Source organism: Semicossyphus pulcher, unplaced genomic scaffold (genome assembly GCF_022749685.1).
Source record: "Semicossyphus pulcher isolate SPU_LCO1_2020_fin unplaced genomic scaffold, fSemPul1.0.p SCAF_7, whole genome shotgun sequence".
Lineage (NCBI taxonomy): Eukaryota > Metazoa > Chordata > Actinopteri > Labriformes > Labridae > Semicossyphus > Semicossyphus pulcher.
This window is the reverse complement of record NW_027211748.1, coordinates 23,856,505-23,881,649: the sequence shown is the minus strand read 5'-3', so window position 1 is coordinate 23,881,649 and position 25,145 is coordinate 23,856,505. Positions and strand designations below refer to the sequence as shown.

The following is a 25,145-nucleotide window of genomic DNA, read 5'->3' as shown; positions in this document are numbered from 1 at the left end:
GCAAATGAACACAATCAGGTTCATGCAAATATGAATGAAATCGAGTAATACCCAGCGGGAGAGAGTCCATCCCAAACAAACCTCGTCTGACCGACAACAAACAATGAAAGCCATAAATCAAAGTCTCTGCCTGTCAGGCTCAATGGCACATCCCCCATATAACTGTGATAACACAGATACAGGTGGCATCGGGTTCATCCTATTGTCCATAAATGGGGACAATGTCACCAACAGATGGGGCCTCTCTTGTTGGAGACAAAGACGCGCACAGACACAAGTGACGACAACGTGACTAACAAATGTGATTAATACTCAAATTGTAAAAAGAGTCTCTTCTCCAAGAGTCTGTGTGCGACTCCTCTGAGTTCCATGCTTAATTACGCACACACTTGACAGGCAGCTACTAGCTAGTTGGTTGGCTGATTAACACGAGCTCGCCTGCCGTCGAGTGTGCTCCCATCACGCTGAGATTGCTGCAGCCTCTTGTTAACCCTCATTGTATGAAACAACCCAGTGGCTCACCTTCAAGCACACTTATCAGCCTCTTATGGCCAAACCTCTCTCACTATCAACAATTATGCTTGTGTGTGTGTTTATGCGTGTCATGTGTGTCTCTCTGTCCCTCTGATTAGCTAGGAAGTTAGCAGCGGTAGCTCTGAGAGCGCTTCAGTCTCCTCTCCCTCTAACCTGATTATTAATTACAGTCTGCCTCGAGCTGACCGCAGCCCAAACACCGTCTGACACCGTCACTAAGGAGACGCACGCAGAGTCATTCAGGAAACACAGATTTGAGCACGTTCATACTACAGCCCTTTTAAAGGCTAATGGATGGATGTATTGACTGTGGAATTCTACGTATTTTAATTAACAAGCATGCCGATCGAAATTATTCAGCTGCTACATATATAATTGAAAAGCGCTAATGCTAAGGTGATACCTGTCCCTAGCTTGGCATCGTCTGAAAGGCTCCGTAACTGTCTTTACACTCGAGATGAAACCCGTCATCTGGTTGCAAAATCGCAACTTGATCAAAGCGACTGTGTGCCAGAAAGTCAGTCACGCCTGAGCTGCACGGCACTCAGCAGTAATCAACCTGGAGCGCTGCCTGCAGCGAGGCCGAGGGACATCACTCTTTAAATGGGCTGCTGGCAATCAGCTGTGTGTGTGTGTGTGTATGTGTGTGTGTGTGTGTGTGTGTGTGCGCGTGTGTGTCACACTTGTGTTGAGATGGAGAGCAGATTAAGCACTTGCCAGCAGTAAAATATGGCTTATAATGCTACACAAGTGTGTTCTGTGTTATTTTAGTGCGGGGGATAGGGTGAGACACACACACACACACACATACACACACACACACTCTGAAAATGCTTACTGTGTGATGTCAGCCAAGTGTCAGACATCACACAGCCTTCAGAAGAGCGTCTCATCTGCCAGTAAAGAAAGTATTCAGATCTGTAGTAATAAATTCAGACCCTGTGGAGCTTTCTTGTAACATCGTTAGCTTTTGATTCTGTTTTCCTCACTAAAGAGGAGTGTGTGTTTCCTTGAGGCCTGACAAATGTGTGTAACCTCATTTTTTCCTCATTAAACAAAAGAAAAGCACGTTTTTTTGGAATACAGAAAAACCTGCATTGTTTTAATCTTTTTCTTTAATCTGTGCTAATGTGCTGTATTTGACGCCAATGCGGAAGTGCAAAAAACTGCAGTTCCTCGAGTGGCCACTTGAGGCTCCAGAAACCAAGAAATAACATTACGGCAGATGGGAAGATGCCAATTTTTACTAGAGAAATAAACATGTTTACAGCCTGGTACAAAAAACATGCTAATTTTATTGTTTAAGATAACCGTACGGGGGGTAAATTATTTTAAAACACATCCATTTTAATTATATTAAGCCTTAAATTATAGGTTGGGTCACGTGATTGACAGGTGGATCCCACTGGCTGTCTGCAAGACGTCAACACAGACACACAGTCACTGAGCTTAACTTCATCTGTTTGTGTTGTTGGAGACTTTTGGGGATTTTTTCATTCAAAGTTTGGACAAATAATCAAAAAGGTCTCCCAAGGTGGGATTCACGGCACTTTCCGGCCGTGCAAGAAGTCTGAGCTCCAGCTTTGTGGTGAGTAAAATGCTTGTATGATTGTACTGATATATTTTTATCACTAAGTAGCAGGTATACTGTGCTCGCTGTAGCTGCTTGTTCAGTGTTTATCAAACATTTATTTAATGGTCGGACAGTAAATAGGAGTCAGGAGTTGTTGGCTTTTCCCCGGAGAGATGACAGCGGACCGTAGTGATGAGAACCACTCCCTTTTCTGCAGCACCATCCTCTCATGCAAATTTGGTCACCTAAGGCTCCAGTAAACTAACATGGCAGTGGCCATATTCTGGCTTCATTTTCACAGTCAAGAAACAAATGGGTGACGTCAAGGTGCGTCCATATTTTATGCAGTCTGTGGAATAAACGCCACATATGTGCATTCACATGGGCATGAATTGGATGCATAGCTGGGACCTTGTTTATACAAACGAAAAAAGCTTCTTGATTTCAAAAGTGAGACCAATGCAGAAGTGCCTTAAACCTGCAGTCTTTCTGTGGACTCAACTCTTCTTCTATCTAACCTGATGATTTTGAGTATTGAGTATGAGTATTGTCCAATTTAGAGTAAAATAGAAGATAAAGGAGAGCATAATTTAAGGTGTGGCTACCTGTGATTGACAGGTTGCAACAATGGCAATCTGTCAATCAGGAAAGACATGACATCTAGTTCCAAAAAACCAAGATGGCGTTGGCAAAAAACTTGACGCTTCAAAAAAGTATTCTAGTCACCAGCGGGTGATGTCACGGTGGTTTACATCCACTTGAGAAAGACCCGATTCAGAACAACTACAGCAAAACACACAGACAATACCAAGACAGTTGCAACCATGGACATCTGACACCTGACAAGTCTTCACTGCTACTCAAACTGGGCATTTGAGGGGGCAACCCAGCAAGAAATCGTATGTTCTGAGATTGTAACATGCGATGTTCTGGTAATGTTTTGAGCGGGAAGATTTTATTCGGTTCCCTGAATGTTCCTTTTAATAGCAGGAGAACGTTCTCTGAAAACATCTTCAGAGAGTTGCAGTGAGAATGTTCAAATCACATTTCAGGAACGTTTTATGAATCACATTCTGATAGTTCATCAGCATCCTGAAAAGATCCTCAGAACGTTGCAGTAAGCATGTTCCACCTTTGTTTTTATGTAACACTGAGCAAATGTTTTATTAGAGGCGTTCTGACATCCCAGGCCTCCATAACATCCTGAAAAGATCCTCAGAATGTTGCAGTTAAAACATTTTGTCTGACGTTACAAGAACTTTATTTGAAATAATAAACATCCTTAAAACGTTCTTTGAATATTAGATTAAAATGTTTTCTTTCAAACGTAATTAGAACTTGTCGGTAACGTTAGCCAATGTTATGGGAACGTTCCCTGCTAGCTGGAAAAGGTACTCTTACATATATTTGATTGGGCAGCGTAGGACCTTGCCAAAGAGCATTAGACATTGCAGAAACAGGTTGGTTTAACTTTTCCCGGACGATCCTGTGTTCTTTTGCCGTATCCCTCTCTGTATGCAGTCTACACCACAGCGGCCATATTCAAAGCACTGAGGGGGCTGTGTTTTTACGCTGTGCTGGGGTCCAACAGAACACAGCCAAAGACCACCCGTGGACTTTATTCCTCTGGTCCCGCTGTCTTGAAATGACTGTACATATGTCTGTGTGAGCGATATTTCTCTGAGAGATGAATGGGAGGAATCTCTGTTGTACTTTTCAATAAAGCTTCTGCGACGTTTGAATGCGCTGATTGGAGATCGGAGGGGGTTTGACTTCATGCTGCTGCTCTAATGTTGAACCTGCTCAGCAGGAGGCCGGGCGGCTTTGATACAGTCTCATGTTCCTTTAACATCAAACACCAAGATACAAAGACATCAGCGGTTCTAATGATTCACACAAGATGGCTTCCTGACTCGCTCACAACATGCTTCTGATATGACTCCATTTTCTGTTAAGAGCTTATTTGGCTTATCTGGTTCATTGTATTCTCACGTGTTAGAAAAGTTATGCAATATTTTTTACGTTGCTTGGTTAGAAGGACAACGCTTTGCTACGCCTCCCTTGTACGTCTCATTCAAATGCACAAGGTAGCATGTGTTTAGTGTCTGTTTCAAGGTACCCTTTAGAAAAACAATGATTCCTCTTATACACTGTACACCGTCATTTTGTCATCTATCATAAATGTATTTTCTGACCTGATAGAAGGTGTTGCATGCTCAGTAAAACAGAACCATTGTAGCTACTGTTAAAAACATAGGGCTTTCTGTCTGACAGAAAGGTAACACAGTTAAAATATTATGAAATATAACGTACGCTTAATCGTTTTTTAAGGTGACCCGTTTTTTTTGAAGTTGCTTAAGAATGTTTTGGTCCAAACCCCGTCCACAACGGTACATAACTTAGCTTCTGTGTCGGTACTCCAGCTAGTTTTTCCAAACTGCTGACTGCTGTCTACTACAGGTAATAGACTGTGTATCAATATGAACGTCAAACCACCTGAACTATCCTGTTAAAGGCCCTGTCTATACGTACACAGGTATGATTGAAAACAGAGTTTTTGTTCCTTTGTTCCCAATAAAAAACCCGTCCACATAAGCACGGTTATAAAAAATCCCCGTCCAAATGAAAACGCTGTCATAAGAATGCCACACCAACAAGCGGCAATATAACCAGGTCATGCAAAGAAGAAGAAGAAGAATCAAGGCCAGTCAAAAGTCTGAAAAAATCTATCCCGGCGCCTTTGCTCCTCAACATAGTAGCCTGAACAGCACAGCCCGACGTCACGAGCCAAATACGCCGATTACCCTGTCTACACGTCTCCGTGGAAACAGAGTTTCTAAAAGTCTTCACCCTACCTGATTCCAATGTTTCGCTCGTCACCAATCCCCTGAGACGCTTCAGCTGGTTGATAACGAGCAGATCATTCAAATCAGGTGTGTTAGAGTGCGGAGAAAAACATGCAGGAAGGTGGCCCTCCTGGAGCAGGGTTAGTCACCCCTGTTTTGAAGTGTATTCCTCGGCCGCGTAAAAGTCCAACATTTCGTTGAATTGGCGCGCAATGAATCTCGGGATACGTTGGGCTGCAAAGGATGCACCCGAGGGATCCTTCGCGGCCTGGGAAACGGAGGACACATTTGAAGGAGCCTTCGAATTGGGACAGCCTTCAATGCACTTCTGTGACGCAATGGGCCTTCAAATACGGCCTTCAATGGATTGGGACACAGCTTATATACACTTGGAGAGTGTGGACAACGAGACACAGGTGGAGCACATTAGGGTAATCAAGGGAGTGGGAAACACAGAAGGGCAGGAAGTCAACGGACCTGGAACAAGAGACAGGGATGAGTATCAAAATAAAACGGGAAGCACAAGACAAGAAACATGAGGGAAGAACATAAAGTAACTAACTAATCAGAGGGCGAGACACAAATGGGCAAAATGGCAGCACCTGCCCAGGGGGTATCACTGTTGTACAATGAGAGGAGACAGAATGCCTAACAGTATTTTAGATTCCCACCCTGAGCATGACGTCAGAGAAAAATGGCCGCTGTGTGAATGACACGCAGTCATCAGCTATGTTCTTAGTTAGTGCTGTGTGTTTCCTGTTGTAACATGTTAAAATGTCCCGTGTGAAAAAGGTTTTTGTACCTATTTCACAAGACGAGTTTGGCCTCTGTTTTCTTTGTAACATGTTTCCTGTTGCTTTGAACAAACTCACATGTAAAGTTGTGATTGTCTGAACTTTGTAGAGTTTCCACATTGTGCTGATGGGTATTAAAATGACTGGCCTGAGTATAGTTGCCTATGGAGCTTTGATTTATTCACTTCAAAGTGCTTCTTTGCCCCCTGTTGAGCGCGGAGCAGAGGACAGTCCAAACTAAAGCGCTGCTGGAGATAAAAGTAGAGAAACAGATAGTGAACAGAATGGAAATAAGTGTTGATGGCAGGGAAATATGACGCAAGGGAAGCAGGCGTGAGTAATACAGTTACTCCTCTGATAGCTCTTTTATTTCTGTCCACTAGAGGGAGCAGCTGAGAGGCAATTATACTGAAACATCATGACAGATGGGGCTGGGGGGTTTGTGCAGTGGGCCGGGGGTTCCCAGTTGGTGAGATGGATTAAATGTTATAGACTGGGGAGGGGGACCCTGATGTAAAGCAGGGTAGCTACAGAGCTAATGGAAGCCATCATTTGATTGGCTGCTCCTGTCAGCCAATGAGGGACAGAGAAGAATAAAGCGACTCAATAGTGATTAGAGGGTCTCATCTATTAGCCGCTGGGGGAGGGGGCTGATGAAACAAGGGTTAATGTGTGTTGAGTGGTTTTTTGGGGGCTTTGTGCCGCACGAATGACCCGACGGGATGAATGAGTGTAGAAAATGTGCACATTGAAGGCACAAAATATCATATTTACTGGTGAAAAATGTTTAATTTTATTACAAATATGTTGAATTTCTCTGTTTTAAACTGTGATTGTATAGCCTTTATTTATATTTACATGTATTTTGTATATAAAATCAAGCTGTAATTACCATAACATAATTAACAAGAGGAAATTTACATGACAAACATGCAGACGCTGCTTTTTATATCCCCTCTGTCATCGCTCCTTTGTCGTTTCTGTACTGCCTTCCTGTCTCCAAATCCTTTCATGTCAGCTCTTTCCTCCCTCTCCATGTACATAGTCCATCTCCTCATCATGTCGTCTTGCTCTTCCTCTGGGCGAGGTAGCTGTGGTAGTAGAAGTTGCTGAAGAGAGCGATGAGGCTGAGCGAGTAGGCCAACACCACCACGTTCATGGAGTCGGGGAAGTCGCAGTCAGCAAACAGGTTGTAGGTGGTGTGGATGGTTACGATGAAAAACTGGAGCTGGGAGGGAGACGGAAAGAGAGACAGACAGACAAGCAGACAGACAGGAGAAATGTGAGAGGGAGTGAGACAACACCAAGTAGTGGATGATCTGAGCACTTGACTTGAGTGACCACGAACTGAGACAGATGATAGATAAAACACCTGAATCTGGCCATTGAGACAGGTGTACACAGACAAACCTGGCAACTACACTAGACATGACATAAGACATGCCTATACCTAAGGGCTGAGGGCCTGATCATCCGATTGGACAATCAGAAAAAACGCCAATGACGTTGTGCGCTTTTCTGCTTTGAGTTGATGTTTTTTCAACTTGAGGCACTCGGAGCGTTTCCTTAAACGTGAGGCGCACAGAGGCCAACTCGAGGCCAGGGGCTTTTTTAGGACTTAAAAACATCTGGGGCTAACCTCACACCTTGTAGGGGGGCCCAGGGGCAGCTGGGGGTTGTTGATTTTATGGCCATAATTAAATTGATCATCTGAATCTTATACTCACATATACATTTCTCTCTCTCTCTCTCTTTCTCTCCTCTCTCTCTCTCTCTCTCTCTCTCTCTCTCTCTCTCTCTCTCTCTCTCTCTCTCTCTCTCTCTCACACTCACACTCACACTCACACTCACACACACACAAACTGACTGCTACACTCTGGACACCTTTAAATAAACTAAAACATCAAGACAACAACCTCTGCCTCATGAAAAATGTAGATTTTGTTTGTTAGATAATGTTCTTCATTTGATTAAACTATGACACTTATTTACTGTTTGTATTATTATGTATTATTGTATTCAATGTATTCGATTGCAGACATCTAGGTGACAAATCACAGGTGACAGAAATCAAATAGCAAAAGATCTGTGGCCTTGTGCTAGATTGCAGGACAAACACGTAATGAGAACACCACAAACAAGAGCCAAAACGGACAGAACATCATGATGCAGATTTGTAAAAAGTAAAAATTCAAGCTTTGTCAGGTCTGTCCTCAAGAGGAGAAGAAAACTTTTAAAATGCTTGTTTGTTGAACGAAGGTCGAGCTGATGCATTCGAGGAAGTCAGGAAATCTGAACGCTGAAAAGCTTTCGTGACACAGCGTCGAGGGAATTCATCTCAAGTTACATTTTGGATCTAGAACAGACTGTTAGCTGTTAGCATGCAGATGTCTGCTTATAGAGATTAATAAGAAGATAAATCATCATCAGATCACGCTGATGGGAGCCAGGATGGATTACGTTTGAGGAAACCCTTTGGACTGCTTTTCCTAAATACAAGCTGACTGCTGCTACCTGATTGGTCAATACTACTCCAACACTACTACTACAAACATACGAAAAACGGAAACCAGAATACATAATACTCACTATTACATGATAAAAACCTCTCTAATCTGTAAATAAAGATAACTAGAGCACTAATTCATGAAAGAATGATTCAGTTGCTTTTTCACATGTAAAGCTAGCATTAGCAGCTAACGCCACACCAGACAGAGACACAAGATCTTAGTTTAGTAAAAATACAGGTTGGTACTGAAAAGTGTTTCTGTGATAACATTTAGACTGAATTACATCCACAGACTTCATAGAGTCAAAGTATTCGGGGACCAAGCAGTGATTATGTCAGTGAATGGATATAATGGACATTACACATCTATTCATCGCACTCCACACACACACGCACACACACACACACACACACACACACACTGAGACACCTCCCCTTTGAATATAATATAATAATTACCTCTCAAACACACAAAAGAGACCCGCTCATACTCACCAAGACAAACTCCAATCTCCTCAATTAACTCATCTATTTCAGCTTCAGTTCAAATTGTGAAGCCAACTGTTAATAAAGGCTCGGGGGGTCAGCTCTGAGGTCAGCACGATTATTGTTACATAATGAGAGTCAGTCACCACACTGACCTATTTATGCTGCAGCCATATAGAAAGAAAGAAACCTACAGGATGCTTTGTCTCTTCATCAGCGCTATACGTAGCAAACAGATGGTCCAGTAGTTAGCTGAGGAGCATCGGCGCTGCTAAGCCGACTAGTTACTCCAACAGTCAGAACAATGACGAACGGAGCAGGTGGCCTCGTGGGCGCGAACAAGTTGCATATTGGAAGGTTTTTTGGACATTGGACTTTTTCTTTGGAGCCAAAGAGTTGGCTGTCTTTATGCAAGCAGATGAATTAGAGTCTTTCTTTGCTAAACAAGCAGGAAGACTTCATGTTAGTCAGAGCTGGGTGTGCTGAGAGAAAGTCTCTCTATGTTATGACTCGCTACTCACTACAGTCATTAGGTGCTTTTCGACAGCAGGAACCAGGGTCTAAATTTAGTTCCAGGGTAGTTGACTTACCCCCTGAAAAGTTCCTGCTCAGGGGGTAGTACTTTCCAAACATCCAGTAAAGTAAACATGGGTTTTTGGTAGCGGAAGGGGCGGGACATCAATACTGCAGCTTCCCCAGCCGATCTCTACTGCACAGACTCGGGCTCCAAATGGGAAAGACGGCAGCGCCTGCTTCTGGGTGCTTTCTAGCTTTATTCAGAGAGGAGATGAAGACATGTTGTCTATCTACATACATCTACAGTTATTGGTATACAAGCATCCAAAAATATCAAAAGGAGGAACAGTGCACACACACTTCACACACCATCACAAACACACACACAGATACTGACCAGCTGCAGCGAGGTGAGGTAGCGTTTCCACCAGAGGTATTTCAACATTCCCGGTCCGAGAGCAGCCAGGCCGTAGTACAGATACATCACTACATGGACCAGGGAGTTGATCTGACCAATCAGGAAAGCTGTGGACACACGCACACACAGTTTGAGTATCACATTTAATAATGTTATCTGGTTTTGTTAACAGTTTATACTACATTTTTGTGAGACAAGGCCCGTGCGTTGGCGTGAACTCACACTGGCCACCAGCCACATATTTAACCCCGGCCCACCAGTTGAAGATCATGGTGGCGTGATGGTAGACGTGGAGGAAGGTCAGCTGGCTGTTCTTCTTCCTCAGGATGAAGAATATCTGAACCACACAGACACACACAGAGGCAGGCATACATAAAGATCACTATAAGATCACTATAGTTGTGGTTTGATGTAGAACCACTCCCTCCATACTCACGGTGTCACTGAGCTCTATAACTTTGGAGAAGTAGAACCACCAGCACACTCTCGCCATCTGTTCAACAGGGTGAAAAATGTGTTTTAGTCTGCCTTAAAGATTAAGTAACATTTCATAAATCTGTGGCTCATTAGCTCCAGGATTCACAAGGACATTTTGTGAGGTGCTTTTTCAGAATATCTCTGCAATCAAGGTTTAGTCTATCAAACCCTGTGTGTATGGATGCATTAAACAAATTCTAAACAAGCTTTATGTATAAAATGTTTCATGATGTACAGCACAGCGAGAAGAGTTACCCTCATGGCCAGTGGGCTGTCACTGTAGTCGACAGGCTGGCACAGCAGACTGTATCTGGCCAACCAGGACGAGGCTGTGAACTGGAAAGAGACAGACTGCTTTAATCTCCGCTTTGGTTTCTCTGAGTCATCACAGGGATGTTTCATCACATTTAGTCACAGACAGATCGTCTGTAAATGAGTGAAATCACCTGAGGAACATCTGTCTGACCGTACTGCTGTGGAGCATCATTTTTGGCCTCTTGAGGTTTGCTTGTGTATTTAGGCCCCGTGTCCACATAGCACATTTTTCTGAGTGGCAGCATCTTTTTTCAGTTGTGCCCAATGAGGAGCGTATGCGGCCGCATGCAGACGCATAGAGAAAAAGCGCTGCACCCAGCATCTTTTTTCCGAGCATTTTTTATGCGGCCGCTCCGAGCGCTTGAAGATCGAGTTGAAAATCTCTGAACTTTTCAGAAAGGCTTTAGTGTCTTCACCGCTGCTTTTTTCAGGCAACCAATCAGATGGGGCGCTCGTTACCCTGGTTACCACCAAACATGGAGGAGCAACTTGTTTTGGCCGTTTCTGATATATAGAAACCGAAAAGCCCATTTCTGCGAGAAGATCAGCCACGCGCTAAATGTTGCTCGTGTATCACCCTACGCGTTGTAAGCTTGTTGTTAGCTGTGTGCTAACTGAAACGTATTGTTGTCATAGAAACAACACCTGCGTGCAGCGTTTTTTTCTCTCACCGTGTGCAGTGGGCACAGGGCCTCCTACATCCAGCAGATATGGAGCAACGATCACATTAACTTGGAACATAGTTTTTAGCCACCTGGTAAACATCCATCCATTCATCCATTCATCCATTTCTATACCGCTTATCCTTTTCAGGGTCGCAGGGGGGCTGGAGCCTATCCCAGCTGTGATTGGGCGAGAGGCGGGGTACACCATGCACCGATCGCCGGTCAATAACAGGGTTACACCTGGCAAATATCTATATTCAATATTCAGTCTTAGTTAGCTTTTTAACCTCTAAAGACTCTTCTGTTTTGGCCAGCCTAATGCTAACTCTCTCTTTAATTTGGTCTTGAGCAGCTAGCCTTCACTTGGTTGTCAGAGCTGCCTGCTCCGCTGAAAACAAGTCTATAAAAGATGGACGACTAAACCAAGACAGGAAAGTTACAGGTTGCAAACCTAAACAATTTGCTGAAAGATTCTCTGTAGAGCTAAGGTGAGCCGCAGAGGTTGGCGATTATTCTCTGTGGGGGTTGTAAGCAACACCTTTCACTGAACACATTGTAATTTGACCCACAGTTTAATATGATTAAAGAATGTCAAGATTTGAAAGTCCATCTTTAAACACCTGTTTTTGCTCCTTATTTTACAGCTTCTCAAACTTTCACACCACCCTGGATGATTGCGGTTTTCAGGATCAAGTTGTTATTTTTAATTTGCATGTTTTAGGCTGTGGACATGCAAACATACACAACCCTACTCCTGACATAAGTAATTTTATGTTAACCTCTTTTCAGCTGCTACACAATCAAGCATCCCATCTATGCAGATCACTTAAAAAGTCCCGACTATCAGTAAATCAGTACCTCGTAGAACATGTATGCAGACAGGCAGACCATGGCGAAGTTGTAAAGGATCAGGACGGGTTTAAGATTGATCGGCTGCCTCTTCGCCATCAGCTTTGGCCCCGCCCAGATAACGACCAGGTAGCACATAAAGATACAAGCGACGGGCACGGGAGAGTAAACCAGTGGCCAACTGTCCGTCCGCTTGTCTAGACAGAGAAAAGGAAAGTAAAGTTATGCTTATGACACAAATATCTAACAATATATAATGACATCACAGGATTAATTACACAGATAAAGTGAAAATTAAGACTTGCCTCCATTTCTCAGAACCCGTTGGTAGTATAGTTGTAATTTCTGCCACATGGTGGGAGCATGGAAACCCTGAGACGGAAACACATGAGCAAGGCAATCTCTTATTAGCTAACCAGTATAATTAGAACGGTAAATGGACTGCACTTAATTAGCGCTTTTCTAGTCTCCCGACCACTGAAAGCACTTTTACACTACATGTCACATTCACCCATTCACACACTGATGGCAAAGGTCTAAAAGCCAATCTCCATTCAATATCTATGCACATTCACACACCGATGGCAGCAATTCAGGGTTCAGTGTCTTGCCCGAGGACACTTTAACATGTGACTGTATCAGACAGGGATTGAACCCCCAACCTTCCCATTAAGCGACCGACTCGACCACTGAGCCACAGCCGCCACAGCAGTATAGTAAAACAGAACTGAAACACTATATTATCGTGATACAACAGAGAAACGGCCCAAATCTTTGAGGCTGACATCAAGGAATTTATTAAGTAAATTAATTCAGTAAAGCTCAAATTTTTAAGTAGTCTCTCCATTCAAGTACAATTTTAACCATAAATTTGCAGCTTTATTGACATTTTATTTCTCTTTATTTTTATTCAAATTATTTACTCTTGTACATTCTCATATATACAAATACTTTTTACGGTTATTGAAAATTTACAAAGCAAAGGCGTAAAGTTATTTTAGATAAATAAAGTAAGGACAAAACATTTGCACTAGCAGTTAAAAATAAATATATTTATAAATGTTTTCAAACCACAAGTATGAAAAAAAATACTGGAAATAAAAAAGTACATTTTCAGAAATAGGGCGCTTTCTTGTAGTACTTTTTGTAATAATTTTTGTAAATTTGTAGTACCAATTTGAGTTTAAGGCCCCTGTTTTACACTATGTCTACAGTTCTATGTAAATGTATAGTTTAAGACACATTTCTGCTACAATCAAGTGATGTGTTGTATTGTTCTGTAATAATACACAGTTTAAGAAGAGAGATATTTAAGAAAAGGGTTGTAAAGACTGTATTCTGAATAAGGTTTAAGCAGTAAAATTATTTTACAAAGCAGCTGTGATGTAGTTTACTGTGTTTCAAGTGTTCATAAATGACTCCCTCCTTTGAAAGGTCTCATAAAGAAGAACAGTACAGATTTGATTTAGCCACCCAGAGATAATCTGGATTATAATTCAAGGATTATGTTCACTAATCCAAACGTATCTCTAGACGATGGATAATAACTAATCATCCTCTGGATGAGTGGCAGCCTAATGTGGACGACGGGGTGAAGAGTTTTCATACAGTGGAAACAAATATGACAGTGCTGCCATCTAGTGTTTGCAGATGATGATGATGTGAAGTCTGCACACAACAGGTCAGTCACTTCTCCCTCTTCATGTAGAGTTTGCGTGTATTTAATTTTTGTCGGTATAATCTCTCACCAGTGTTCTTGTGCCTTTAACCAGCTCAGTTTGCCTCTTTGGTACTGGTCTGTCAATGTGAAAACTCATCTGAACTTACATATAAAATCATGTTAAATTAATACTAGCCTATAACTTTGAATTTGAATTAATATTGTATTAAATTTAAATATTGACCCTAAGGGGAAAAGTGCATTGTGCTCCCTTGAGATGTGTTAACGCAAGTCCATAAACAAGGCAGATAATACTCGAGCCATAATGACGTGAATGAAGTTACATTTAAAGAGAAAAGGATATAATTGCACAACCCCTGTATGATACAGTTACAAATAAAATCATAAAAATTATAAGAATATTGCATAAATGAGTTAGGGTTGGAGAAACAATTTGTGGAAAGCATGAAAAGTGTCAAAAAAGAGCAGTCAAAATGTTTGTGACAGAGATGTTGTGGTCCAGACAGAGATGTTCTAACTTTACAGACTAAAAAAGACAGATCCCTGCAAGAACATCACACAGCAACCCTTTCAATATGTCTAACATTGAAGTGATGTAAAACTCCCCTATATATCAAAACCAAAAAAAAACGTCCTTGCAAATGTTAAGCCCCAACTTAAAGCAACATTGTCTCCTTATACATACAAACTACATCATTGATCTGATTGTTTATTGAGTTATGTCAGTGATTAAACAAATCAGATCTTAGGCAATAAGAAATGTTTACTGAATACTGTATAATAAATTAAATCCTGACAGAAGCTTTGAAACATATTTTTGGCAGATAAAAATGACAAATTATGTAATTGAACAGTTCAATTAATTAGTACTAATATTCATAACAATATTAAATACGTTTTTTGTTAAGGCGGGGGTTGAGAATTGCAGGGGACTGCAGAAGAAAGTTCATATCTGCTTCATTAGGGCTCACTTCTACGGAAGAGGATTAGGGCCACTGAAAAAAAAAAAATTAAGGTCCAATAAAAAAATTTTTTAATTTGTATTCTTTATTTTATTTTTATTTTTTATTATTATTATTATTATTTATTTTTTTTTTTTTCAGAATTCTGACTTTATTTCTCAGAATAAATTAAAAAACAAGTCTTTGACTTTTTCTCAGAATTCTGACTTTCTTTCTCCGAATAAAAAGAAAAATTATTGAACCTTAATTTTTTTTTTTCCAGTGGCCCTAATCCTCTTCCGTACACTTCCCTGTGGATCAAATGACATTTCTCTAACATTTTATGCCTGCACACACTGACACCATTTCAGTGCTTTTAAAAAAGTTCATTATTATACCTTCCTCTGTTCTTATTCCAGGCTAAATCATGTCATGACCAATTGAGCTCAGTTTATCCACCAGTTTGAGGCAGAAGTCTTCACTCTATACCTTTAATCCACAGTGTGCAGTGAGAAATATCAGGTGTGGACAGTTTAATAATAGGAATAGTTCATAAATATTTTTCTGCACAAGCATTTTTAACATCCGACCACTGACTGTAAGTGAAAGCATTATTTATTTACTGTGTCAGTAGTAGCAGCAGGATTAAGTAGTTTAGCCTCTGCAGTAGCCTCTTCACTGGGATTTACAGGACAATCCCCGACAGAGAGGCTTCTACAACCTGCTCACGTTTATCCACAAGCTTTAAGACCTACAGCGTTGTAAATGGGTAGATATTTTCAAACCAAGAAGCATATATTTGGGAATCGTTGCCGCATAGAAGCAGCCATACAAATGAAGACAATATCCACCTCAGCTATCTGCACAGTTAACAGCAAACAAAGATGATTTTCTGTTTATTCAATCATGTGCTCAGAGACCGTACATGCAGGGAAGCATGGGAATTCGTAACAATTAATACACTTTCAGTAGTATTAACCGTGGTTAAAGTGCAAGGATTAACTTATACTAATATATTTCATGCTAAATACTCTTTTGTGAAGACAGGACAGCTTTGAGAAAGTGACCTTACCTTCATTCTGAGAGTAGTTGATTATATTTTTCCTCCTCAGCTCTCCTCTGAAGCGTGCCGCATCTCAGCCATGTGTTAAACAGCACTGAGGTAATCCACCTGCTCTCTCTGTGTGTGTATGCGTGTGTGTCTCCTGGATGACATATGGCAGTCTGTTTCTTATTCTAGTGTATCCGGTCAAGTACCTGCCAGCTAAATCCCTGCTATCAGAGTTATTAAGTGAACACGTGATTAGAAACAACTTTTTCCCCCAGTGTTTCTGTTAGTAAATGTGTCCTCTGAATTCCTTATTTAAACACAAGCTTTAACAAGTTGTCAAGATAAATCATGAGAAATGTCCTCCTTCACTTTATTTTTAACAATACTGCAAACAGCCTGTTAGCTTAGCTTAGCTTAGCTTAGCTTAGCTTGAAGGCTGGAAAAAGGGGGAAACAGCTAGCCTGGCTCTGTACAAAGGTAACAAAACCCCCCATAACTCCACACCATATTGCTTTTTTATTATAATGTCAATTAATAGTGATTATAATGTTATTATTTTATTATTATATTATGTTATATTATTGTGATTATATGTTAATTACCTGTAGTGGGTGTAACACATACAAATACATGAACTGCACGAGTACACTGAAATAATTTCTACTTAAATTAATGTTTTTAAAGACAGCTTGAAACAAACACTTTAAACATGTTATCTTTAATGGAAAACAACATCCTAAAGGTTAATTCTACATTCAGTTCATTAATTGAAAGTAAAGTTACAAAGTTATAAATCAGCAAATGTGCAAAAATGTATTAATGAAGAAATGTACAGTAAAATAATCCAGTAATGTTGCAAATTATACTTCACTACAAGAAAAGTGATTAATTTGCATCAGTATAGCCTACTAATCTTATTTATCGTACTTCCTATAAATGCCTGCACACGTTCAAATGATTAAAGGAAAGCATGTTAAACTCTTGAAGATGTTGTGTACAGTAATATAGAAGCTCAGTTTATCAGGCAGGACTGACTAAAGCAGAAACTGAACTGAAGGAAATGTCTGGACAGTTTTCTGACTGAGGTTTCTCACCAGCGTGTATGACATCCTCTGACTCCGTCTGCGTTACAAAAGCCATCAGTCCATCCAGTCTCTCCACACACATCCATCGACAGCCTCCTGCAGGCAGGTTTGACACTGTAGACTTCATTAATGGGAGAGGACAGGGCAGGACAGGTGACTTTATCCGCACAGAGGAGTGAGGTGTCGACATGCTAGCAGAGAAGCATCAATCTGAATACTGCTTCAACAGATTCAACCATTCAGTGAACTGCCATTAAAGTACAAATGTATCACAGAAAGTAAAATATAAAGTAAAGCCATCCTAATGAGCAAAAAAAAGTAAGAAGAAAATAAAATACCAGTGAATCACTACAAATGGCGGCCATTTTCCTCTGACTGCACACTGGAAGCTCAAACGCTGTTATACTGTTGCTATGTTGTTGTACTAATGTGGTTAGAAATCATACAAATGTAGAATATGACATTAATATAATTTTACTATTTCCTGGTTACTGAAAGGACTGTGGGGAGTGAAAATCTTGAGGACTGTACTCAATGTAAAGCATATTTAAAACCCATTAGCTACCAGCAGACAACAGCTAGCGTTAGCATTCACCCAGTTCCTAGCTATCTTTACTGTTAGCTGGGAATTAACATCTTTCCTATCATATCAGCTGTGTCGAAGGAGGCAATCTATGGAGGATGCGCCTTTATAGCCTTTGTAGACCGTTAAAGCCAAACTGAAATGAGACGGTCTGGTCTACGGAGGATTTCCTGATTGCGTCACCAGCTTTTCCCGCCCTTACCCTTGCTTCACCAAATGCTGCTCTTGTCGCTTAGCAACAGGTAGCTAGCTAACTAGCTAGCATAACTAACGTTACGTAACTCAACATATTATTTTAAAGATAATTTGTGTCAAGGGCCCATTTGTTTTTTTAAACATGTATCGCTAGCTATTTGATTGAGTTGAAACCAAAAACTTTTACAATTAAAATTTTATTCCTGGGCCATGTAAAGTCCGCCATCTTGTATGAATTGGATGAATGAATCTCGGGATACGTTGGGCCACGAAGGATGCACCCGATGGATCCTCCGTGGCCCGGGAAAAGGAGCACGCATTTGTCTGGCACATCTGAAGGAGCCTTCGAATTGGGACAGCCTTCGACGCGGCGCTAGCTAATAGTAATATTAGCTAGGATTTGGTTGTGTGCTAACGTTCGCAGTTCTTTCATGTTAGCTAATGGGTTATCAAATATGTTGTTTTAGCTTTAAATATACTCTTTCACTATGAATTGCAGTTGCTAATCAGTCAGAAAGCAGTCACGTGGTTGAATTTATACGTGGCATATAGCAGTGTGACATTATAACAGCAAACTGAGCGCGAGGCCAGAGGAAAATGACTGCTGTGTGAAATTGAGAATTGAACTGAACTCCTAATTATCGGTGCCCGTCCCACCATCATGACTGTGGTTCCCAGACTGCTGCTGGGGGTGATGATGATGGAGGTGATGATGAATATGATGATGATGATGATGATGGATGTGATGATGAAGAGTTTTGTTCTCATTTGTTTGGGGCTCATGCTGGGACTGCTCCTGCTTCCTGGTCTGATGGTGGGTTTGGTGGTCATGAGATTGATGAGGATGATGGCTGTGGTGATGAGTCGCACCAGGACGGGCGTCTTCTATCTCTTGATCATCAGCATCCGTGGTGGTGCTGTTCATGGTGCTGTTGTCGTTACTTGGTAAAGTATAATTTGCCTGGGAAAGATATAAATACTTGTTAAAGATGTGATGGGACATTGCCATTAAACTGGAGTTGTGTTTCTGGCTGAGGTTGGTGAGTGCAGACTTTGCAGGTTAAAAACAAAACAAAACAATGACCTTAAAAGTGAAAAGAAAAGAGGTGAGGAGCAGAGTAGGGGGATAATCAAAAGAGGTGGACGAAGCCATCATGACCCAGTGGTTTATGAACTCGTGTTTGGATGCATTGGATTGTGCTATCATTCCCTGCTTTATCATCCATTTACCTCTAAATGGGACCATAATTTACTCAATGAAAATCATGCTGTGTAGATGGAGACTAGTGATGGGAAAATCTTCACTGAGCTGAAAAGTAGGCTCATTTTCATATTTGTATTCAGTCACACTGTTTTTGCAACCAGTGCAGTCGCCCCCTGCTGGCCATAATTACACTGCAGGTTAAAGGCAATTCTACATTATCTTCACTTTTGGAACCAGGAGGCTACATCAACTTCTTGTTATTGGTGATTGTTCTCTTTGGGTTTGTGAGTATGACTGACCAGTTTTACATCAATCATAATCAGTGGTTCCCATGAGCAGAGTGCTCTTTGATTCTGTCTGATGATGTGTTTCCTTTGAAAACAGGAAGCTAGGGAGGGACTTGGTAACATTTGAACACAGAAGCTTTGTCCCAATCCAGGGGCTGCAGCCTTCGAAGGAAGCTGTCTACGGAGGATGCGCCATTCATAGCCTGCGTCACCAGCTGTTCCCGCCCTTACCCTTGCGTCACCACTCCTGACGCCTAGCAACAGGTAGCTAGCAGGCTAACTAGCTAGCATACACTACCAGTCAAAAGTTTGGACACATTTTTTCATACAAGTGAATGGGAAAGTGCGTCACATAAGTAAACCTATTATTTTACACATAATTTGTTTCAAAGCCCCTTTCGTTTTTTTTAACATGTGTAAAGTTAGCTATTTGATTGAGTTAAACCAAAAACTTTTACATTTAAAAGTTTATAAGAGAGTCATCTCATTTGAATTGGCGCGCAATGAATCTTGAGCTATGTTGGGCTGCGAAGGATGCACCCGATGGCTCCTTCGTGGCCCGGGAAAAGGAGGACGCATTTGTTGGCCGCATCTGAAGGAGCCTTCGAAATGGGACAGCCTTCGACGCGGCGCTATGACGCAATCGGCCGTCAAATACGGCCTTCGAAGGCTGCAGCCCCTGAATTGGGAAACAGCCAGAGACAGAAATGCCATAACAGCTAGCTAGCATGTAGGTGCTCTCTGTCCTGCGTGAGGGACATATGTACATTTTTGTTATGTTTTGTAGTAAGTAACAGAATCTAAAATATCATTAAAATTACATACAAAATGACCTTTTTTTTTATGGGAACAATAGGTGAGTAATTTATACAAAGTACTACAAATCAATTGTGAATAAATGTGTTACTATTTATAAGCCCTAGTTTTTTGCTGAAACATCTTTGTGTGCGTGTGTTTAATGATAACTCACTGAGCAGTTGCAGATGTTTTTCTGATAAGTGGCTCTGATTGCAGCCTCTATGTAGGGGTAATGCAGGAAACTGTAAGGCAGCACGATATGGAAGGTGAGCAGACCACACCTGGAGAAAAAAAGAGACAGAGGATGAAAATGTAGATGAGAATAACTGCAATTTCATTGGTTCCTCTATTAATTTCACAATATGATGCATAATAAAAAAATAAAGTTGTGTTTTTATCTCTAAGATGCATCTAAATAACCAGTCATTGTTCTGGTTTTAACATCTTTCGCATGAGTGACGTCAAGTTTATATTCAAAATATTGGGGGTTTAGAATATGCAGAATAAAGTGAAAATAATGACATAATTTACTTCTAAACTGGAAAGCTAAGGGTGTAGGGACTAGCACAAATAATATGAATCAGAGCCACAAGTCTTGAGGAGGTGTTTTGCCTGACCGATCATAGACTAGGAAGTCATCTTTGTCTCCATCCAGAGCCTCCCACACGTCGTTCTGAAGCGGAGCCTGCTGATACACAGGGACACCAGGGGGCGCTCTTCTCTTCAGCTCCCAGTACATGGCTCTGGACTGAGCCTCACGCTCATTTACGATCATAAAGGACACCTCGGTCAGGTTGCTGCGGTTCAGCTTGTCACGCAGGCCTCCGATTCTGCAGAGAGATGGTGGTGACAAAGATGAAGCTGGATGTTAATAACATCATCCCACTGCTAATCCACAGCTAACACAGACACCAGCTCTCAATTTAAATCACTGTTCTTGACGGCAATACCATACACATTCATGTTTTGTTTAAACTGCTCATTCCAGATTATGGCAGGGTGATCATTTTTACTTTAGTTGTTTAATGACAAAGAAATGAAATAATGTATATCATCTCCAGCAACTATTTTAGAATAAACTATCCAAAACAAACCATTCATCTCATCACTTTCTTACTTGGAGGCCTGCGTGAGACAGAACTGTCAGCTAGCCTTCAGCAGCGCCACCACGACCACATTTCCCAGCAGCTCTGGCATGGGTGCCTGCCCCTTGATCGCCCAGTGGGGGGCGGGTTTGCAGATCCTAGAGGCGTCATTGTCCCCCTCCACAATCAGGGTGACATGCGAGGCCCACAGCAGAGCTGGCAGGGCCGCGTACAGACTCAGCGACGATAGAGAGCGCATTGTGGCCCCCTGGCTGGACTGAATCTACCTGAAAGAGAGAAAGCAAGAAAACACTTTGACCGAAAGATACTTCACCCATGGACCCACAGGTGCTGCATGTAATCTATTATAATTGATTAAAAAATATATAAAAAAAAGAATGAAGGCCTTAGATCTTGTGTCAAAACATCTACACTGTTATGACAGTAACACTGTTATAACTGTACTCATGAACGCAGCCTGCAGACAACAATGCAGGGCAGCACACGCAGTTTGGAATAAAAGAAGATTCAGTCTCTGCCCAGAATAAAATCTCCGCTCTGTCTGATCCCCAAATAATTAAAAGAGCAAACCCTCATTGTCTTTGTCATCACATGTGGAGATAATCTGCAAAAAGAGTTTATTATGCCGTAAACAAGGAGAAGAATGTCGGGGGCAAAGGGACACACAGGCTGGCAGCCAGAAAGACAAAGACAGGCTGGGACAAATATTTACAGCCTCAGTGACGTCCAAAAAATGTACCGACTGTGAAAACAACACAGATGAAGATATGAGTGTTGTTTTTTTGGTGGTTGATTTAAAATAACTTAAAGTTTAGTTATGGAATTGATCTCAATGATTATTCTGTGTCTGGGAAACAACCTTACAGTTCCAGCTTTGCGAACATGAAGCAATAAAATCAGTGTGGCCCCTAAACAGTCTCTACATACTGAATTTAGATTATATAAAGGGTCTGAAAGTTCATTTACAAACCTTTATAATAATTATCTATAATCACACACAGAAAACGAATTTAAAAAGCATTCTGAAAAGAAAATACATCAAAACAATTGGTCAACATAGTTTACAATTAACTTTTCAAAATAAAAGACCTATAGTTGTGAGATAAAAACAAATCTGAGTGAAAAAGAAGCTCTTACCTTCGTCCTCTCTCTGTCCTGTGACCCACATAAACAGACAGTAAACCCCTGTTGTTTTAAAAGCCTGTGGGGTTGATGATGCACTTCCCCCAAATCAAACAGAGAGAGAGAGAGAGAGAGAGAGAGAGAGAGAGAGAGAGAGAGAGGAGAAAACGAGAGAGTGAGAAATATGTAGTGAGAGAGAGAGAGATGGTATCTGTGCGCTAACATACTTTGTGTGTATGATTAGACATTTAATTCACATACTTGATAAATTTGGTCAATATGGAGATACATGCTAATAGAGCTACAAAGGTTAGCTGTTAGCCATATGTTCAATACCAGTTGGCCTATTCAATGCATGAAACCTATAACAGTGATTGTGGCTGTTATCGCCTTACAGGGACCCTTTAATGCCATTGTTGATATTCATTGATGATATAACTCGCTATACTCTCCTCAACACCAAATACTTGAGTATACCAACTAAAAGTTGATCACAAACTTCTCCAATTCTTTTGCTTTAAAGAGGAGGTATTTTGCTGTTTCACATTTTAAGATGTATATATAAAATGTTACAATGTTGGATGTCTCCATACTTACACCAAATCTGTAGGTACATGTATGTATGCACTTTGTGACGTCACAAAGTGAAGCCTCAGCAGGCTTCAGAGAGCTGGCCAATCAGAAGAAAGTGGGTTTATAGGGGTCTATCAAAAATAGACATTTAAAAAATTATATTTTAAAAAAGTATTCATCTTTCCAGAACACATTACATATTTAATACCTAGCCTACTTGACAGGCTGCAGCAAGCCTGCACCAAGAGTTGAAGGAGACCCACCATCTCTGCCCCCATTCACACACCTCTGCTGGAGTAGTACCTTATCCCCAATCAAGACCTTGGCTACCTCCCCCTCCCCCTCTCTCAGCTCACCTTTAGCTTCAAAGGACAGCCCCCCCTAACCCCCCCAGCTCTCTACTACCAAACACCTACAGGACAATTGACCCTTCCCTGCACCCCTCCTCCTGTCCTACTCTTACCTCCAGCCAGGTGGAAAGAGAGCTCTCCAGACTCCACACCAACAAAGCCAGTGGGCCAGACAACATCAGCCCCAGGGTCCTCAAGGTGTAATGCTGGGCAGCTTGCAGGAGTATTTCAGGACCTCCTCAATCTCTCCTTGAGGTTAATGATAGTGCCCAACCTGTGGAAGACCTCCTGCATCATCCCAGTACCAAAGAAAGGACGTCTCGACTACAGACCTGTGGCACTCACATCACATGTTATGAATTTGAGAGGCTGGTTCTTCAGCACCTGAGGACACTGCTACCTGCTTTTCTGGACCCACTGCAGTTTGCATACCAGTCGCACATTGGTGTGGAGGATGCCCTCATCATCCTGACCCACAAGTTCCTTTCTCACCTGGAGAAGCAGTGAAACACTGTGAGAGTCATGTTCTTTGACTTCTCTAGTGCTTTTAATACCTTCCAGCCCTGCCTTCTGAGGGACAAGCTGCTGGCGATGCAACTGCAACCTGACACCACAGCCTGGATACTGGACTACCTCACTGGCCGGCCACAGTATGTCAGAGTGGATGGCTGTGCTTCTGAGGTGGTGACAAGCAACACCGGCGTACCTCAAGGAACTGCTCTGGCGCCATTCCTCTTCACTCTCTACACCGCACACTTTAACTCTGGTTCCTGCCACCTCCAAAAGTTTTCCGACGACTCCTCCATTGTTGGATGCATCACCGATGACGAGGAGGAGGAGTACAGAGGACTGATAGAGAGCTTCATCGCATGGTGCAACAGCAACCACCTGAAGCTCAACATCAGCAAGACCAAGGAGCTGGTGGTGGACTATCAGAGGAACAGGAAGCCCCCTGCCCCTGTCACACATCCAGGGGGAGGAAGTGGAAAGGGTGGACTCATACAAGTACCTTGGGGTCCAAATCAACAACAAACTAGACTGGTCTCACAACACTGAAGCCCTCTTCAGGAAGGAACAGAGCAGGCTGTTCTTCCTGAGGAGGTCCTTCAGTGTTTGCAGCAGGCTCCTGAAGACCTTCTACCAGTCTGTTATGGCCAGCGCACTTTTCTTTGCTGTGGTGTGCTGGTGGGGTGGCATCAAGGCTGGTGAGACTAACAGACTCAATAAGCTGGTGAGGAAGGCCCGCTCTGTGGTTGGGCTTGAACTGGACACTGTAGAGTCAGTGGCTGAGAGGAGGATGAGGGACAAAATTAAAACCATCTTGGACAACACCTCTCACTCTCTCCATGATGAGCTGTGGCAGATGGGCGGCTCATTCAGACAGCGCCTCATCCCACCCAGGTGCAGAACTGAGCGCTTCAGATGCTCCTTTGTGCCCACTGCCAACAGTACAACAGTGGTGGAAGCTAAGGACTGTCATCCTGATGAACCGCCTACCAACAGACAGTGACTCTCATTACTTCACTCCTCAGTGCCCCTCTATTGGTCTGACTTTAATTACACACTTTCTATATACTGTTATGTCTTCATACTACTACTTACCTCTATACTACTGCACCTTATTCATACTGTGCTGTTGCAACAACTGAATTTCCCCTCTGGGGATCAATAAAGTACTATCTTATCTTATCTTATCTTACTTGTGGGTTCCCTGCACTGCTTCCAACTATGAATATACATAAACTGCAATTTACAAAACAAAACATATCCTGCATTTGTCCCTTTAGTTACATGCAAGCAGCTTCTGATAAGGTTGGTACATCAGTAACTATTGGGTGGATGGCCATGAAATTTGCAGCTCCAGCTGTATTTTGTTTACTTTTAAATAGCAAATGTAAGAATGGTATCACTGAACATTGTAAACATTAAACCTGTTAAAATCAACATGTTAGCATGCTGACGTTAGCATTTAGCTCAGCCCTGACCCTGCTGGCGTCAGTCAGAATTGTGTTTACAATCAAAATAACTATTTGATATTGACTTCATTATTGAGTAATATTTACTTTGTAATGTGTGACTCGGGCTTTAAACTGTGCAGAGGTGAATGCCACCAGGTGACAAACAAAACCGTGGTTCCACTTTGAAAGAGGCCAAAATCAATGACAGTCAACACGAGGAGGTCACAAA

At 41.8% G+C, this 25,145-nt stretch overlaps 2 protein-coding genes across 2 annotated transcripts; both read right to left on the bottom strand.

Annotated features, from left to right (window-relative positions):
• Nucleotides 1–6,804: 6,804 nt before the first annotated feature.
• On the bottom strand, nucleotides 6,805–18,349 carry elovl8a (ELOVL fatty acid elongase 8a). The gene is made up of 8 exons (XM_069684773.1): nucleotides 18,176–18,349; nucleotides 12,288–12,354; nucleotides 11,992–12,179; nucleotides 10,409–10,489; nucleotides 10,113–10,169; nucleotides 9,899–10,013; nucleotides 9,656–9,783; nucleotides 6,805–6,975 (listed from the first exon to the last, which is right to left on the bottom strand). The coding sequence occupies exons 1-8, from the start codon at nucleotides 18,347–18,349 to the stop codon at nucleotides 6,805–6,807; spliced, it is 981 nt and encodes a 326-aa protein (XP_069540874.1).
• Nucleotides 18,350–19,964: 1,615 nt separating this feature from the next.
• Nucleotides 19,965–21,151, bottom strand: selenop2 (selenoprotein P2). Its single transcript, XM_069684772.1, has 3 exons — nucleotides 20,925–21,151; nucleotides 20,425–20,637; nucleotides 19,965–20,088 (listed from the first exon to the last, which is right to left on the bottom strand). Exons 1-3 carry the CDS (start codon nucleotides 21,149–21,151, stop codon nucleotides 19,965–19,967), a joined length of 564 nt encoding a protein of 187 aa, XP_069540873.1.
• Between the last annotated feature and the right edge of the window lie 3,994 nt (nucleotides 21,152–25,145).

What these genes read in the sequence shown, in the direction of transcription:
- elovl8a (XM_069684773.1), bottom strand. Translation starts at nt 18,349, where the DNA reads ATGACCACCAAACCCACCATCAGACCAGGAAGCAGGAGCAGTCCCAGC. An exon ending in CTGCATACATGTTCTACGAG is followed by an intron (nt 10,490 to 11,991) that starts GTACTGATTTAC and finishes GTCTCTTTCCAG; the next exon opens with TTCACAGCCTCGTCCTGGTT. An exon ending in ATATGTGGCTGGTGGCCAGT is followed by an intron (nt 9,784 to 9,898) that starts GTGAGTTCACGC and finishes GTGTGTCCACAG; the next exon opens with CTTTCCTGATTGGTCAGATC.